The sequence below is a fragment of the Neolamprologus brichardi genome, chromosome 4, assembly GCF_056152115.1.
Source record: "Neolamprologus brichardi isolate AB-2024 chromosome 4, ASM5615211v1, whole genome shotgun sequence".
NCBI classification, from domain to species: domain Eukaryota; kingdom Metazoa; phylum Chordata; class Actinopteri; order Cichliformes; family Cichlidae; genus Neolamprologus; species Neolamprologus brichardi.
The window spans coordinates 15,244,795-15,262,851 of record NC_142107.1 but is presented as its reverse complement, the minus strand read 5'-3'; the positions used below and the strand labels follow the sequence as shown (position 1 = coordinate 15,262,851).

The following is an 18,057-nucleotide window of genomic DNA, read 5'->3' as shown; positions in this document are numbered from 1 at the left end:
GATGTGGTTTTGTATTTTGGGCTTCACAGAGTTTCCTGTACACAAGGGCGTTAAATTTCCTCTTTAGTTTTTTTTTTCTGCCTGTGAAACTTTTAGTCGGTCATCATAAGTAGGATCTGCATCGAGCTGACGTTCATTTAACCCAGGTCCTGAAGGTGGATAATCTCTGGACGCTCCTGAAACACTGCTCCATTCACCGCATTCCTCCTGCATGCTGTCCAAGCATGCTGCCTGTCAGGATGCTGAGCATTCTCATCCTCCTCTTTTCACTGTGCAGTGAGTAATAATGATGATCTGCAAGAACTCTGTGTGTATAGGAAAAACTATTTCATTGAATTGTTAGGAATAAAAATTAGGTTAACTTTTAGTGTCTTGATGGTGTGATCAGTTTTAATACTAAAATGTTATTAGTGATGGTAACTGCAAAAGCTAAAACTAACTAATATGATCATGTTTCATGAAATACTCCCCTTTTAAGCTTTCATGACTCTATGTGGACTTGTGAAAAACATATTTATGTTTGGTTACATGGTTCAGTAGCTTTTAAAACAAACCTTAGCAGTAGTGACTTGTAGTAATTATTTTAGACTATCGTTTTGTTGTGTGTTGTTTTGACCATTGTACGGTCTGACGGTCAGGATTTACATAAAATTTGGACCCTGGCGCAGATTTTGAGAAGGTTTAAACAAACTGAAAACTAACTTTTATTTTGACCCAAGGCAGTAAATTCACAAGACTGACAGAAAACAGACTCCAACAAACCACACAGGCGGATAAACAGTAGAACAGGATGAATAACTGAGGGGAGACAAAGGCTATAAATACATATAAGGTCATTGGAACAATGGGAAACACTAGGGAAAGACAAGCTAGCTAATCACAGGAGACAAGACAAGGGAAGTAAAACAAAACACAGTGAATGCCAGATGAGGGACTAACAAAATAAAACAGGAAGTAAGCGAATACGGGAACATCATGGGAACAGAAAAGCTGAGTTGACACAGAGAACAAAGGAATGTAGGGAAACAACCACTGCAAATGAACTAAAACTAGAATAGGATAATCTAAATGAGAAGAATAGAGAGCAAACTAATCAGAAAATATATGGTAATAATTTAATAAACCAAACTAAATGTTAAACTGAAATGTTTAAGTAGAAAATCATGCGTGGACGTCCACGCCTGAGAGGATGATCTATTAATAGTGCATTTCATTAGTACAGCCTGGCTGCTACATACCGACTGAAACCCTATAGGAGCAGTGAGGATGCACTTTGTGTTTCAACATTACTGCGCAGAATCCTGTGGGAATTTTCATTTTCACAGGACTGCATTTATGTTTGAGTTTATTAGATTAACTGTTTTTCAATAACAGACAGCATTTGAATACATTTATAAATAAAGACAAATCAGCTTTTTAGCAGCTTTAATCAGACAGAACCTGTTCTGTTCTGTCTTAATAACAACTACACAGCAACTGGTAGGCTCATTTGGTTCCCCATGTTGCTCTCTTTTTGGGTGTGTCTTTTTCTTGAATGTGCAGTTGGGCCCATAATTTGTTGAACAAAGACATAGTTTTGCCTCTGAACAGTCAAGATATGACAGAAATGCAGACTTTCAGCTTCAGTTCAACAGGGTATACAGTCTATAGGGCTATAGAGCTAATCAAAGTCCACTAAAAACATTATTCTTGTCTATTCATAGATGCTGACAGCATATGCACAACAGAGTTCAAGACGGATCCACCTGAGATTTTTGCAGAATATGGAGGAATTCCTGTAATTGTAAACTGTACCACCAGACTGGGCGATCATTACGGACTATACTGGAGAGTTGGGAATGAAAGCTCTGACATTGAAGATGAAGAAATGTTTATCTCCCACTTAGTGCCAGTGTCAGACTGGAATGTGACGGCCGAGTGCAAAATGAAGCTCAATGAGTCTTATGAATGCAGCAAGGAACTCAAAGTTATTTTATTCAGTAAGTTTAATTTTAATTGAATACAGTACAATGCTAAGAAAATAAATAAATGTTGACATAATTAACTGACTTTGCTTAATTTTGTTTGCCAGAGAATCCAGAAGTTTTTCATTCTGTACAGTTTGTGAATGTGATGGGAGAAGAAACACAGTACAGACTGCAGTGCGATGTAGTCAATGTTGCTCCTGTTCAGTACCTCACTGTTAGCTGGTACAAAAACAGTGAAAAAATCCAGACAGAATCTTTCAATGACACAACAACCAAAACTCCAGTAAACAAGTCCTCGATTCTGAGAGTCAACATCCGCAGAGAAGAAAATGTAGTTGAGTTCAGATGTGAAGCTCAGCTGCACTATGGACCACACAGACCAAAACTTCCTGCCATTTCTCAAACACACAGCATTTCAGCCCACTGTGAGTAAATATCCTGCTGTTTACACATGAACAGAAGTTTAAAATTGTTCTTTTATTAAAGATTAAACAACAGTTCTTTTTTGTTCAGCTTTCAATTGTGTAAATGCAAGAACTGATAAAAAACTGTTTATCATTTCAGATGCTCCGGAGCTAAAGACACAAAATAGTACTGATGACACTTATGCACTTGAGGGCACTAATATCATCTTGAGCTGTGAAGCTGTTGGAAACCCTCTTCCTGTGTATAGCTGGATTTGTGATGGGAATAACATGTTGGAGAACACAACCAGTCTCAATATCATTCGAGTAAATGGCAATAAAACCTGCACCTGCACAGCTACCAATTATCTGGGAAACATAACCAAGACAATCCATCTTCATGTTGAACCAAGAGGTATACATTCTTACTTCACATCTAAAATTGTGGATGATTTAGATGAAACTGCTGACTTATGTCTTATTTTTCACCAAATCATCTCTAACTCTGAATGTATTTGCTTGTTAATGGCAGGTTGCCCCCTAACACTGACACCTTCTGAAACTGTTGTGAAATTTGGAGATCCAGTGTCAATCAACTGCAGCACATCAGCCAGATATGTTGAAGGAATGGGCTGGAAGGCTCCTGTTGGAGGTACAGGATTTGAGCGTCCTCCTGTTGTCACTTGGAGGGTTGAAAAACTAGAAGAGTGGACTTCAAGTCCTTCCTGCTATGCTACTTTGGTTGATGGATCCCAGTGTGCTGTGAGTCCAGTCATCACTGTTTACAGTAAGTACATGTGTACAACTTTGTTAGTGTATTATAAACAGCATGAACTGACAGTTTTTATATAATAAAGCAATGATTTCTCTTCCTGAAAGTGCCACTGTAAATGCTCAGATATGATGGTGGAGGCTGCATGGAAGTGATTCTAAGTTGTCCATAGGAGTGAAAGATTATCTCTTTCTATGTGATACCACTGTGACATATTGGTGACCAGCCCAGTGTGGACTCTAGCGCTTCCCTAATGACAGCTGCCCTTGCTTTATGCCCACAGAAGACTCTCAATTGAAAAGGAGAAGAAAATGGATGGATGGATGAATGGATTTTTAAAATAGATTTTTCTTTGCTCTGTTCACAGAAACACCAAACATTGTGTCAATATATCCACTGAATCAAAGTCAAATGATGGAGGAACAAGTACACATAGTGCCTTACAATAAAGACACGAGAACACAGTACTGGTTACGGTGTGACATCATAAATGTTGCTCCCGTTCAACACCTGACTGTGAGATGGTACAAAAATAATAAAACCATCCAGACAGAGTCTTTCAATGACACAACAACTAAAACACTGGTGAATGAGTCCTCTATTCTGAGAATCGACATCAGCAGAGAAGAAAAAGCCACTGAGTTCAGATGTGAAGCTGAGCTGGACTTTGGACCACATGGACTAAAACTTCCTGCCACTTCTCAAACACACAGAGTTTCAGCCCACTGTGAGTAAAAATGTTGAGGTTAACACACAAACAGAAGATTATTTAATTGTATTTTTAGACTAGATTAAACAAAAGTTCTATTCATTACAGCTTTCTATTATGTAAATGTGAAAATGATAAGAAAAACTGTCTCTTCAGATGCTCCTGAGATCAACACAAGTTGTACTGTTGACATCTCACCACTTGAGGGCACTAACATCACATTAAGCTGTGAGGCTGAGGGCAACCCTCCTCCTGTGTATAACTGGACTTGTGATGGGGAAAACATGTTGGAGAACACAAACAGTCTCAATATTACTCGAATCAATCGCAATAAAACCTGCACCTGCACAGCTACAAATTATCTGGGAAACATAACCAAGACAATCCATCTTCATGTTGAACCAAGAGGTATACATTCTTGTTTACCTTACATCTAATCTTCTTCCATTATTTAGTGAACACTATTCACTTGGTTTACACTAAATCAATTTTGACTGAATGTATTTGCTTGTTAATGGCAGGTTGCCCCCTAACAGTGAACCCTTCTGAAATTGTTGTGAAATTTGGAGATCCAGTTTCAATCAACTGCAGCACATCAGCCAGATATGTTGAAGGAATGGGCTGGGAGGCTCCATTTGGAGGTACAGGATTTGAGCGTCCTCCTGTTGTCACTTGGAGGGTTGAAAAACTAGAAGAGTGGACTCCAAGTCCTTCCTGCTATGCTACTTTGGTTGATGGATCCCAGTGTACTGTGAGTCCAGTCATCACTGTTTACAGTAAGTACATGTGTACAACTTTGTTAGTGTATTATAAACAGCATGAACTGACAGTTTTTATATAATAAAGCAATGATTTCTCTTCCTGAAAGTGCCACTGTAAATGCTCAGATATGATGGTGGAGGCTGCATGGAAGTGATTCTAAGTTGTCCATAGGAGTGAAAGATTATCTCTTTCTATGTGATACCACTGTGACATATTGGTGACCAGCCCAGTGTGGACTCTAGCGCTTCCCTAATGACAGCTGCCCTTGCTTTATGCCCACAGAAGACTCTCAATTGAAAAGGAGAAGAAAATGGATGAATGGATTTTTAAAATAGATTTTTCTTTGCTCTGTTCACAGAAACACCAAACATTGTGTCAATATATCCACTGAATCAAAGTCAAATGATGGAGGAACAAGTACACATAGTGCCTTACAATAAAGACACGAGAACACAGTACTGGTTACGGTGTGACATCATAAATGTTGCTCCCGTTCAACACCTGACTGTGAGATGGTACAAAAATAATAAAACCATCCAGACAGAGTCTTTCAATGACACAACAACTAAAACACTGGTAAATGAGTCCTCTATTCTGAGAATCGACATCAGCAGAGAAGAAAAAGCCACTGAGTTCAGATGTGAAGCTGAGCTGGACTTTGGACCACATGGACTAAAACTTCCTGCCACTTCTCAAACACACAGAGTTTCAGCCCACTGTGAGTAAAAATGCTGAGGTTAACACACAAACAGAAGATTATTTAATTGTATTTTTTAGGCTAGATTAAACAAAAGTTCTATTCATTACAGCTTTCTATTATGTAAATGTGAAAATGATAAGAAAAACTGTCTCTTCAGATGCTCCTGAGATCAACACAAGTTGTACTGTTGACATCTCACCACTTGAGGGCACTAACATCACATTGAGCTGTGAAGCTGTTGGAAACCCTCCTCCTGTGTATAACTGGACTTGTGATGGGGAAAACATGTTGGAGAACACAGACAGCCTCAATATTACGCGAATCAATCGCAATAAAACCTGCACCTGCACAGCTACCAATTATCTGGGAAACATATCTAAAACAATCAATGTTCATATCACACCAAGAGGTACACATCTATTATTATTATTTAGTTGTTATTTATTTCTTAAATTTATTTGATCTCTAATGTTGTGGGTGTTATTACAGGATATAGTTGGCTTATTTTTGATTTGATAACAAATCATGTCTAACTTAAGGTATTGTGAATGGCAGGTTGTCCTCTAACCCTGGCACCGTCTGAAATGGTTGTGAGATTTGGAGATCCAGTTTCAATCAAATGCAGCACATCAGCCACAGATGTTGCTGAAATGGCCTGGATGACTCCTGCTGGAGACAAAGAATTTAAACCTGGTTCTGATGTCACTTGGATGGTTAAAAACCTGAAATGGTGGACTCCAAGTCCTTTCTGCAGCATCACTCTAAATGACGATTTTCAGTGTTCTGTGAGCCCAGTCATCATTGTTTATAGTAAGTACATTTATCAAGACTGCATTATTGTACTAGAAATTAAAATGAAACAGGCTATGATGTAAAATATTTTTACTTATTTATTTTTGTATAACAAAGGAATAATTTCAGTTTGCTGAAACTGCCACTTTGAAGACGATGTTGTCGAGTAACCTGCTGTAGCTCTGATCCAAATGTTGTACTTTCATGTAGAACTGTGAAGAAGACTGTTAGTGGCAAGAAAAACCCAACCTTTTAATATCAATGCATTTATGCATTCATTCTTCTCATATTGATGCTAACAAGCGCATCTATTTGTCATATGTTCTAAATGTATTTTTTACTTTGCTTCATTTGCAGAAACCCCAGAGACCGTGTCAATCTCTGAAATGAATCATGGTCTGATGTTGAAGCACAAAGAGGACAAGAAGTACACCAAGACACAATACAAACTGCAGTGTGGCATCATCAATGTTGCTCCTGTTCAGTATCTCACTATTACTTGGTATAAAAACAATAAAATCATCCAGACAGAATATTTCAGTGACACAACCAAAACACCAGTAAATGAGTCCTCTATTCTGAGAGTTGACATCAGCAAAGAAGAAAAAATCGTTGTGTTCAGATGTGAGGCCAAGCTGGACTTTGGACCACATGGACCAAAACTTCCCGCTATTTCTCAAACACACAATGTTTCAGCCCACTGTGAGTAAAAATGCTGCTGTTTACCCAAAGCATTTCATTTCTAAACTGAATTTAACAATGTGAAAATAAGGCATGCAACATGTAATTATTTAAATGAATAACAAACATCTTTTTGTCTCTTCAGATGCTCCAGAGGTAAACACAAAAGATAGTAATCATGACTATCTACTTGAAGGTTCTAATATCACCTTGAGCTGTGAAGCTGAGGGAAACCCTCCTTCTGTCTATAACTGGACTTGTGATGGGGAGAATATGTTGGCGAACACAAACAGTCTCAATATAACTCGAGTAAATCGCACTAAAACCTGCACTTGCACAGCTGCCAATTATCTGGGAAGCGTAACCAAGACGATCAATGTTCATGTTGAGCCAAGAGGTACACGTCTTTGTTTATTTCAAGCCTAATATTGCTGTGGGACATTTAGAGGACACTGCTGACTAAAGAGAAGTGTTAGCTGATGTTTAAATTGATCAATGTACTTTATGAAGTTTTGAGAAGTAAACTTTGGTTTTATTTATTTTTTTATCTTACAGGTAAAACCAATAAAATCACTTTTGCAGTCATTTGGGCTTTGCCATTTGTAGCAGCCATCATCATCTCCATCTTCATTGTGTTCTACTGTCGCAATCAGTGGAAAAAACATGGACATTATAGTTTTGTTTCTGACAAAGATATCCCTTTGACACAAACTAATGGAAACAAATAAGATATCTGCTGCTTTCTGTAAATCGAAGCAAAAACTTAATTTTATGTGCTACCTAATTATTTTTCTTTCATTAAAAAAGAACTTCTACACCCATTTCATACCCTTGTATAAAAAATTCCAAGTTTCACATTCCTGGAAATGTGGGCCCACCCACTTCAACAATGGATCCATGCTGATGGACTTTTAAAAAAAGTTTTATTTTCTATTACTTCTATTACTTTTCTATTAATTAAATAAATATTGAAAAATAATAAAATTATGTCATGTGTTTTCCTTTCTTAAAAAACAAGTAATCAAAAGATAAATAAAAAATAATAAGTTATCACAAGCAAAGTCTGACTACAGAGGCAGTTTCACATTGACTGTTAAATCTGAAATCGCATGTAAGGGTTCAGAGATTTCTCAGGCACTGGAGAATAAAACTTAGAAACTTAACACATAATGTAAGGAAATTTGAGTTTAATAATTTTTTTGTTATAACAATGTTTTTTTTTTGGTTTTTTTTGCAACAAATCTTACACTGTTGGAAATAAAAAACATACATAGAGACAAGAGCCTGGCACCGCTTCCTTATCCTGGTCACCTGCTTTTCATACACTGCTATGGGATGTTATCCCATTCATCAAACAGCAAGCCACTTTAACAATGGGCCCATGTGATGGCTTTTTCTAGGTTTTATTTTCAATTTCAATTTTCAATTCAAAAATAAACATTTAAACAGGACAAAATATGTTTAACTTTCTGTAAAAAAGTAAAAGGCAGCATTCATTGAGTTATCATAAGCAAATCCTGACTCAACAGACATTCACTAATACTTGAGCCCTGGCCCTATGACACGTATACACATATTATGTATCTAGTTTTTGATTATTGATATTAATATATTTTTTTTCCTTTTATTTGACTTCATAAAGTTGTTGTTGGCTTATGACAGTTTACTTGCACTAAAGTGAACTAAAGTGGTCCTTACAAACAAGGTCTTGAGAAATCAGGTTCCATATTATCTTAATGACCTTGTAGTACCATATCACCCCATTAGAGCACTTTGCTCTCACACTGCAGGCCTACTTGTTGTTCCCAGAGTATTTAAAAGTAGAATGGGAGACAGAGCCTTCAGTTTTCAGGCCGCGGGTGGAACCAGCTTCCAGTTTGGATTCGGGAGACAGACACTATTTCTACTTTTAAGATTAGGCTTCAAACTTTCCTTTTTGCTAAAGCATATAGTTAGAGCTGAATCAACTGACTAAGCAACAACCAGAACTCCTGAAAAAAGAACAGAAATCAAAACCTAATAAAATCCTGTACAGGATCATAACAAACTCATACACCATTGAGGTACTTAAGTGGAGTTTCAACTTATGTAAATAGTCTAAACATGAAACATGAATCATGATTTGCATCTGCAAAGCGTGAAATGGACACGGTGGACTGGGATGTCATTACACATTTTGCTGTGATAGTGGGTTGTGGTAGGACATGCCTAGAATGGCCAGGAGGCATCCTAATTTAATGCCTGAACCACTCCAACTGGCTCTTTCAATTTGGAGAAGAAGTAGCAGCTCTATTCTGAGCCCCTACCAAATGCCCAAATTCCTCGCAGTATCTCCAATGGAGAGGCCAGCCCCCTTTTGGAGGATTTAATCTTTGCCACTTGGATCCATAGTCTCATTTTCTGAGTCACTACGTAGGACATGTAAGATTGTAAACTGACCAGTACATCTTTGCCTTCACACTCCACACAACAGAGTAGTACAAAATCAGCATCAACGCAGATACTGTACCAATCTGTTTGCTCTTGAGATCTTGAGACTCTTAAGCGTCTCCCAGTCACTTCAAACTTGGCTGCAAACTGTGCCAGTGCAATCTGCAGGTCATTGCTCAATAAAAGCCAACTACCCTAGCTTTTAAAATCAAATTATATCATATCTGCCACTGAAGTCAAGTTGGACAACAAGTTATGGATTATTGATAACATGGTAACTATACAGTTATAACAGCTGCAACTGAAACTTGATATGGTTGGGTCTATAAAGTTTTGGACAATCAAACATTTAAACTCAATTAAAATGTAACTGAAGTGCAGATTTTCAGCTTTATTAAAGGGGTTTAACAAAAATAATTGTGATTTTATGATAGGGAAATTGAAAATGTATCTGTGTAGTTTCTTAGTAATCCGGGTCATAGTCTTTAGAGCTAAAGAACATGATGATTGGACTTCTTTAAGTTTAACGAACTCCAGTCACCTTCTTTTTAAGATTCTAACACTACTGAAAAAGAGCAAGGAGTCCTTGAGGAGCTTTAGAATAAAGAGAGTGAGACGTTTACCGCCACCATCTGTGGTGTATGTGATTACACACATCTACACTCACGCTTAGTTGCAGAATGCTGAACTAACCTATCAAATCAACATTACAAGCGGGTTTTAGTAGTGTCATGATGTATATCTGCACAAAGCAAAATCACAGGATTGTTTCCAGTATCTGTGTTGTAGATGGCATGGGGATTGGTGGCAGATATGAGAATGCAAGGCAGGGCTTTTTGCTAGGCTAGTGAAAACAGCAACACAAACTCCTGGTGCCAAGCATTTTCCTCTTCTTAACACTAAATGTCTTGCCTGGAGCTACAAATTGCTAAACACAACCATACTCATATGCTCACGAATGCTGTGTATTGTGACTATAACAAATCATGAATTTGTTTTGGAGTTTTTTTTAACACAAAAAAGAACTTTATATGCTGTACTATTACAAACTTTCTTAGAATTGAGGTGTTTACCTTTGCAGCCTTTTACAAAATAGTGAATGACCCCTGTGTCACAGATTGGTGAACTTGTGTGTCAGTGAAGCTTGTTGTACAACATGGTTTGAGTGCTCTATTAGGGTAGAAAGCATGCACACTGAGGCATACTATCTTTTTGCTGTTTGCAGATAAAAAAGTATCAGCAAAATGTGCTAGCCTGTCACATCATGTCTTTCACTTTGATAGCTTGATAACTGTCATTTCCATTAAATGATGTGGCCTCCTTTAATTTCCAACATATTATCTATTGTGATTTTCTTCCCGGTGAGTTCTGATGTGTTTTCAAACTGTTTCTTTAATCCTTTGAGCAGTGTATCTATTTCCTGTCAAATGTATTTAACTGCTCAGATAAGCAGCAGAGGCTGGTAGCATCAATGACTTCGTGGTCTCAATCCCATCTGTCTGAGAAAAACAGCTAGCAGCATTATCACTGAACAAAAGACTTTATGATAAAAACATGATGACTAACAACGTTTTACTTTCGGTTTTTATAATACGTGCCCTTTGAGCTTGCAGTTAGGAACAGGATATGAACAATAGAACACAAAAGTGTGGATAATTTCTGTGTTGCACCACTTCCTCCAGTGTCTTCTTTTCTTTTTTTTCACCACTTCCTCAAATGTCTCAAGAGAAAGAGAGCACATGGTGTGGTTGTGAGAGCATGCCTGTCATGACAGACCATTAGGGCTGATCTCTTTGCATACGTTTTTGCTTTTTCAGATTCCCATGCCCATCTTACCACCGTGGTTTTACACTCAGATTTTCAATTGCTTATTTAAACAAAACTGAGAAGTTGTTTATGAGACCTTCCCTAGTGGTAAGGGAACTTTATGAAATGCCTTTCATGTTTTTATTTAATACTACTGAATTTCAAAATGCTATATGTTGACATATTATAAAACTGTATCTGCATGTTGCTTTTTGTACATCCTCCCTTGATGCATATTTTCCCTTCACTCAAGGGCATGGCAGGACTGACCGCAGAGTACCAGCTGATGCATGTGGGTCTGGTGTGGGCAGAGTCGAGCTCAGGGAGGGTGGAAAGTCATCTGGAGAAAACAAGATGGGTCGGAAATGGGAGCAGTATAGGTGACCTTTTGCCCTTTGAAAGCCAGGAATTAACACTTACAATAAATAACTAAATAAATAATAATAACTAATTAAAATAACTCTGTCATATACACTATAGACACTATTGAAGCCACTACCACGATGGCGTTCAATGGAAGATCCTACTCCCTCAAACAAGTTTCCATGATGATCAAACCAGCATAAAAGGGTTATATTCTGAACATGTGCAAACAGAAAAAGATGATGTGGATGATTCTCACATAAGTGTAAAGAGAATGAAACTTTCTGTGTCTGTGTTTATTAAAAACATAAAAACTATGACATGTACATCGACTGTGAATAACTGGATGATCACTAAAATGGATTAGGTTGACAAATCTGCCTTCTGTGGTGTATTTTTGTGCTAGAATTTGTATTTCTCTGTAATCTCACATAACTTCTTTCTTTGTAGAAATTAGGCACTTTGTGAAAGAACCAAGTGAAGAATGGCACAAAACATAGGAGGAGGGGCATCACTAAGCTACCGTTACTTCACAAAGCGCTTGCTCTGGATGTGGTTTTGCATTTCGGGTTTCACAGTGTTTCGTGTACACAAGAGCATTGAATTTCCTCTATGTTTTCTTTCTGCGTGTGATACTGCCAGCCTGTCAGGCGGACATCATATCTCCTGCATTGACCTGATATTCATCTAACCCGGGTCCTTAAGCTGGACATCGTCTGGACGATCCTGAAACACTGCTCACTTCCTTCCATCTCATTATTCCTCCTGCATGCTGTTCAAGCATGCTGTCTGTGAGGATACTTAGCTTCTTCCTACTCATCTTTTCACTGTGTGGTGAGTAATAATGATGCTCGTTAAGTACAAAGGGATTTTCCTTAACTCTGTATCTATCTGAAAAGTTGATTATTTTATTGAGTTGAGAGGAGTAAAACCTTTTAGTTAACTTTGAGTTTCTTTTTGGCCTAACTTTCGGTATCTTGACATGTTACCAGTGGTGGTAACTGCACAAAAAAGCAAACTAAAACTAGTAATTTCTATATGTGTTTTTTTTTTCTAAATAAAATACCCATTTTAATGAGGTACTAATGGAATTCGAAGGATTATCAATGTAACCTCTGACTTTTAAAAGAATAAATGAAAACCCATTTTAAGTGGGAGAGGTGAACGTTACTTCTGGTACAAAGTTCCGTTTTCATCAAACTGAAAGAGCGTGGGCCATATTGAACTAAACAGTCTCATGAAAAATAAAGCTTTCTCAGGACACTTTGCAGTCTTGTGAAAGACTAATTATACCCCATCATTCAGTAGCTTTTAAAAAACATTTAGCAGCAATGACTTGCAGTAACCACTTTCTTTACAATGTTATCAGTTTCTCACATAGTTGTGGGTAATGTTGTGTGTGCGTGTGTGTGTGTGTGTGTGTGTGTGTGTGTGTAGTGAGGTGGTCAGAGATGTTATAATTAAGCTGCGACCACGCCACCTAGTGGAATTTCACCCCTAGGAAATATACAGAGTGTTTTCAAACATCCTAACCAAAAGACTACACTGGTTTGAAAGTGCACTACTTAAGCAGGTTGTTTCTAATATTGAAAATACCTTTAATACATTTGTTAAAAACAAATTATAATTCCAGTCTGGTTCACAATATAAATTGACTGTGACACGACCTATCATAACTAAAAAGTATTCCAGGCAAACAATATGAAAACATTACACACACACACACACACACACACACACACACACACACACACACACACACACACACACACACACACACACACACACACACACACACACACACACATTTAAGACAAAGAAAATAAAAAGTACACACGTCAAATAGTAAGTTAGATTCCACAGGTGAACCGTCACCTGCGCTGCTGATGGTCATTATAACAATTCATCCTAGTGCAAACACTCCAAAAAGGAATGCCCATATGGTGCTCTCTGTGGCGATTGGAGCGATTCACTAAATGAGCCAATATAAATACCATATGCAGGTAAACACCAGCAAGACACAGGGCATGAAATCCCTCAAGTCCTAGAAATAAAACAATGGCTTTAGCATCTAGTTTTATAATTTGCGGTCAACAGGAATAACTCGCCAGATGTCTCTTACCCCAGAATTAGAAGGACACTATATCCAACTACCCATAGAAATGCAACTGCCCTCTCTGCAATAATTAAATCGATCACTCTGCAAACATAGCCACAAAGAAGCCACCACACTGCTCATTATACCAATAAATTTGATAAGATAGAGGATGACAAGCATACAGCCTAGTAACTGTTGTAGAGCCTGATCAAAATTGCCTGCATCCCTCCAAAAATGATGATGAGTACAAAAAATGTTGAATACAGCCTCGTACTTATGAACATTTTTGTTTATTTGCTGAAGTGCTTGGGATATTTGTCCTGTTGCATGATCCAATTTCTATCATGATCTTAAACATCTAACATGCTGAGTGAGGCTTTGTAGAGTCTGACGTGCAGCTCTTTTTTATTGGACTTTATCTGAGCATTGTACAGTCTGACTTTGGGTTGAATTTGCTTGATGGTCGATGTTTACTCTACATCTAATATTCTTGTGGATTATTTAGATAATACTGCTGACCTATTTCTTATTTTATACCAAATCCTCGCTAACTGTGAATATGTTTGCTTGTGAATAGCAGTTTCTTCTTCTTTTGAGCATGCGATTTAATGAAAAAAACGCTTAAACTGAAACAGGCTAGACACAGTCACATACCGTAACTGAAAATGTTTCTATGTGAATAGCAGGTTGCCCTTTAACACTGACACCTTCTGAAATGGTTGTGAGATTTGGAGATCCAGTTTCAATCAACTGCAGCACATCAGCCACAGATGTTGAAGGAATGGGCTGGGAGGCTCCATTTGGAGGTACAGGATTTGAGCCTCCTCCTGTTGTCACTTGGAGGGTTGACAAAGTGGAAGAGTGGACTCCAAGTCCTTTTTGCTATGTTACTCCAAATAATGGATCCCAGTGTTCTGTGAGTCCAGTCATCACTGTTTACAGTAAGTACATGTGCACACACTGTTTTATTGTGTTATAAACTATATGAATTGAAATTTGTAATATAATATATCAACAATATGACTTTTTTATTTACAGAAACTCCAGATTCTGTGTCAGTGTCTGACATGGGTCCTAGTCCGATGGTGGAGGGCAGAGAATATGATCTGAAATGTGATGTCATCAGTGTTGCTCCTGTACAGAATCTCACCGTGACGTGGTACAGAAGCAATGAAACTGTGCTCACAGAGATGTTTAATGACTCCACTATGACTCCAGTAAACGCATCTTCTACCCTGAGAATCTCCACTCAGAGAGATTATAATGGATTAACTTTTAGATGTGAGGCTGAGCTGCACCTCGGACCCAAAGGACCAAAGTTCCTCCCTAATGTAGCCTCACCTCCTTACACTGCTGTTGTTCTTTGTAAGATTCCCAACTACTTACTTCATATTTTTGATCTACTCCACAGCTCTGTGATCTATGAAATATAAATGTATCTATTTTGATTTTAATTCCCAGATAAACCATTCATGGAATCTTGTCCAGACAACGTCACTGTTATTGAAAATGCTGCCTTCAGCATTGACATGTTATCCTGTCAGCCTGATGGGAACCCTCCTCCCACTGTTCAGTGGTTCTATGGGGAGAAACTCATCAATCCATCGAGGTCACTGACCAGGACTGACTCAGGAAAGTACACGGCTGTTGTTGAAAACAGTCGTGGCAGAAGCAACACTTCAGTTAATATCACAGTGGAATGTGAGTGCATCAGACCTGGATCATTTTATATTTTAGCCGAATAATGATAAAACACACTAAAGTATTGACAACACAATATTTTGTTTTCAATTATTTATTTATGTATTTAAATGAATTTGATACCATTTTTACAGACAGTCCTTCTTTCACCTGCAAAGAGCACTATGAGATCACAGTGAATGATAAACCTCAGAGTATCTGTGAACCAGTAGGATTACCCACACCCACCCTCACCTGGTTTAAAGATGGCAAACAGGTGGTTTCCCCACAGCATTGGAAAAAGAATAATAGTGGAAAATACTCGCTTAATGCACACAACACACATGGAACAGCTGAACACACACTGTATCTTGACATTTTGTGTAAGTTTTAAATTTTCAGAATGATATTGTCTTTTTATGATTTCTCCACAGTGAAAATATATCATTTGAGATGATAGCATATTTTGAAGGACATTATTTCTGTTTCAAAATTTGGTATTTTTTCCAGATGCCCCTGAATTCAAAGAAGGAAATGAAAGCAAGGAGGTGCTGCAGGGTGAGAATGTTACTTTAAGCTGTAGTGCTGACAGTAACCCACCTTCAAACATCACCTGGATCTACACAGCTGCTGTGAATTCAAACGTGACCACTGAGGGGCGCCCGAAGACTATCACTATCACAAGAGCTACATCTACCAATGCTGGTTATTACATTTGTGTTGCAGAGAATACAGTTGGGAGAAATAAAAGATTCATCACACTGATGATAACAGGTATGATTATTGACTCAGTGCAGAAGAGCTATGGGAATGTAGAAAGTGAAAGATTACTGATGTTCAATTTCAACAACGCATGGAATTGAAAAATTAAATTAATCTTATGTTTTGAATTTTGTTTCTCTTACAGGTAAAAGCAGTCAAATCCCATTTCCAATCATTTGGGCGTCGCTCATTCTATTGATCATCATTCTGATTCTTCTTGTGGTCTGTTGTCGCATTTGCCAAAAAAAACGTGGACATTACAGTTTTTTTCCTGTCAAAGTGTCAAATGTCTCAAATATCCCTTTGATTACTGTACAAGCCAATGGAAAAGCTTAGGATTTTTAACGAATTCTGTTCTGCATATCAAATGTTGCCCCCTGGCCTGGTGGGTTTCAGGTAGGGAGGTGATCCAAAATCCTGCAACTGTTTATTAAAATACAGAAGAATGGATCATGAGCTTGTTTACAGCTTTAATCGCAGGATTTATTCTACTTCCTTAAACAAAGAGAGACAAACTCAATCTCTTTCTATGATGACCAGCATCTCTTTGAAAGGTACGGAACGACAGATGTTAATACATTGCCAAGAAGTGCATGAATAACCCTAGTATCATTACATGAGAACTGAAGCACAATAGAGTGACTCATGTCCATGAATGTTCTTCTTTAGTTGTACTTGAACTACACAGTGACCATTGTAACAATAGCTCAACATTTGTTCACATTAACCATTGTAAACCAGTATTTGTTCAGGTTACCCAAATATATCTCTTGCATCACCAAATACAATATATTATAAGCTCAAAGCAACCAACTAGTAAATAAACCTCAATACAAAGCCTATTGATTAAACATTTGTAGGCCTACATTACTTTTTGCATCCCCTCTTATCTCAAAAACACATTAAAATTTAAAGTCCAATTAATTTATTGTCACAAATACAATTTGTGTTTCTTTAGCATAGCTAATGCACTTGAAGCACACTTTGCCTGCTAGCAAAAGGTCTGTTGGCCTATGACGATATAGAAGTGACAATCTCACTTTAAGAATTGTACTTCCACATTTCTCATTTTCCAGAGTTATATTTTACTTTAACAGGTTCACAACAGTCTTATTATTTCTGCTGTGTTACATACAAGCCATTTTAAGGACTATTAACCAAACCTGTATATTAAAATGTTTATTCAGAAACACTTGTTGTGTACTCTATTTGGAACAAAATCTTATTTTTTATTTTGCTGTCTTTTTCTTTCTCCTCACAAGGCAGCTTCTTTTTAGTCTTGAAATATGAGTTGTGTACATTGTTCGGCCATATCATGTCACGGCTTTAAACAAAATATCCTATTTTCATGCATCAGAACTTAATTATGGATCCTTAATGATTTGATTCAAAAAGGTGGGTGTCTCCCAGTATTAGACAGAGTGTAAAGTGATGATTTCCTTAGGTTTTATTTTCAGTTAATTCAAAATAAATACTTACATAAACAAGATGAGGATATGGGTTTTCTTTTTCCTTTTAAAGGCCTTTAACAAGTCATTACAGGTGAATTGTGACCAAACAGACTATTTTACAATGACCAATACATGCCAGTAGTTCAGAGGTTTCTCAGACAGTGAAGGATAAAGAACTATGTTTTAGTTGATATCCATTATGCTAAAGGAGCATAATGTTTGCTTAAGTCCGAGCCTTGGGTTTTGATTATCACGTAAGAGGAACCTTGAATAACAAAGACTCTCATTAGTAAATCTAAAAATAATTTATTTGCAACAATAAAACATTTGAAAAACTTTATTAAGCATTAAAAATCACAAGAAAAAGCAAAACCCAAATCTATGGGTCTCAGGCAATTGACTGAGCAAAAAGTCTTTATACTCAAAGGCTCCCTAACACAAAGCTTAAAGTGCAATCAAAATCCACTGATCAGGTCCACAAGAAATTTGGAGGATCAGATCCCTCCCGACTTGGAATGCACTAACCTGTGTTTTTCAATCTATAGCGTGCTGGACGCTGATCCCCTGTGCAAAGGATGAACAACCGGCAGTCATTTGCTCCGAATTACCAAATTTGGATTTAACTTCCTTATAAGAACATTAATAGTTGAGCACAGATCTTAACTCTATCCGCAACCGAT

General features: G+C 37.5%; 1 protein-coding gene across 2 annotated transcripts; it reads left to right on the top strand.

Annotated features, from left to right (window-relative positions):
• The first annotated feature begins 74 nt into the window (after positions 1-74).
• LOC102800001 (hemicentin-1-like) lies at positions 75-17,364 on the top strand. 2 transcript variants are annotated; one of them, XM_087839889.1, is made up of 19 exons: positions 75-276; positions 1,704-1,979; positions 2,072-2,392; positions 2,532-2,786; positions 2,904-3,158; positions 3,511-3,870; positions 4,009-4,260; positions 4,374-4,628; positions 4,973-5,332; positions 5,472-5,723; positions 5,870-6,124; positions 6,464-6,808; positions 6,933-7,184; positions 14,168-14,425; positions 14,523-14,849; positions 14,946-15,185; positions 15,320-15,547; positions 15,675-15,938; positions 16,072-17,364. In XM_087839889.1, exons 1-19 carry the CDS (start codon positions 225-227, stop codon positions 16,260-16,262), a joined length of 4,998 nt encoding a protein of 1,665 aa, XP_087696015.1. In that variant the 5' UTR covers positions 75-224; the 3' UTR covers positions 16,263-17,364. The 2 variants fall into 2 exon arrangements, with proteins under 2 accessions (XP_087696015.1, XP_087696014.1); XM_087839888.1 differs by lacking the exons at positions 14,168-14,425; positions 14,523-14,849; positions 14,946-15,185; ... (1 more) ...; positions 15,675-15,938; positions 16,072-17,364 and adding an exon at positions 7,343-7,771 and having other exon boundaries at positions 80-276.
• Positions 17,365-18,057: the final 693 nt, after the last annotated feature.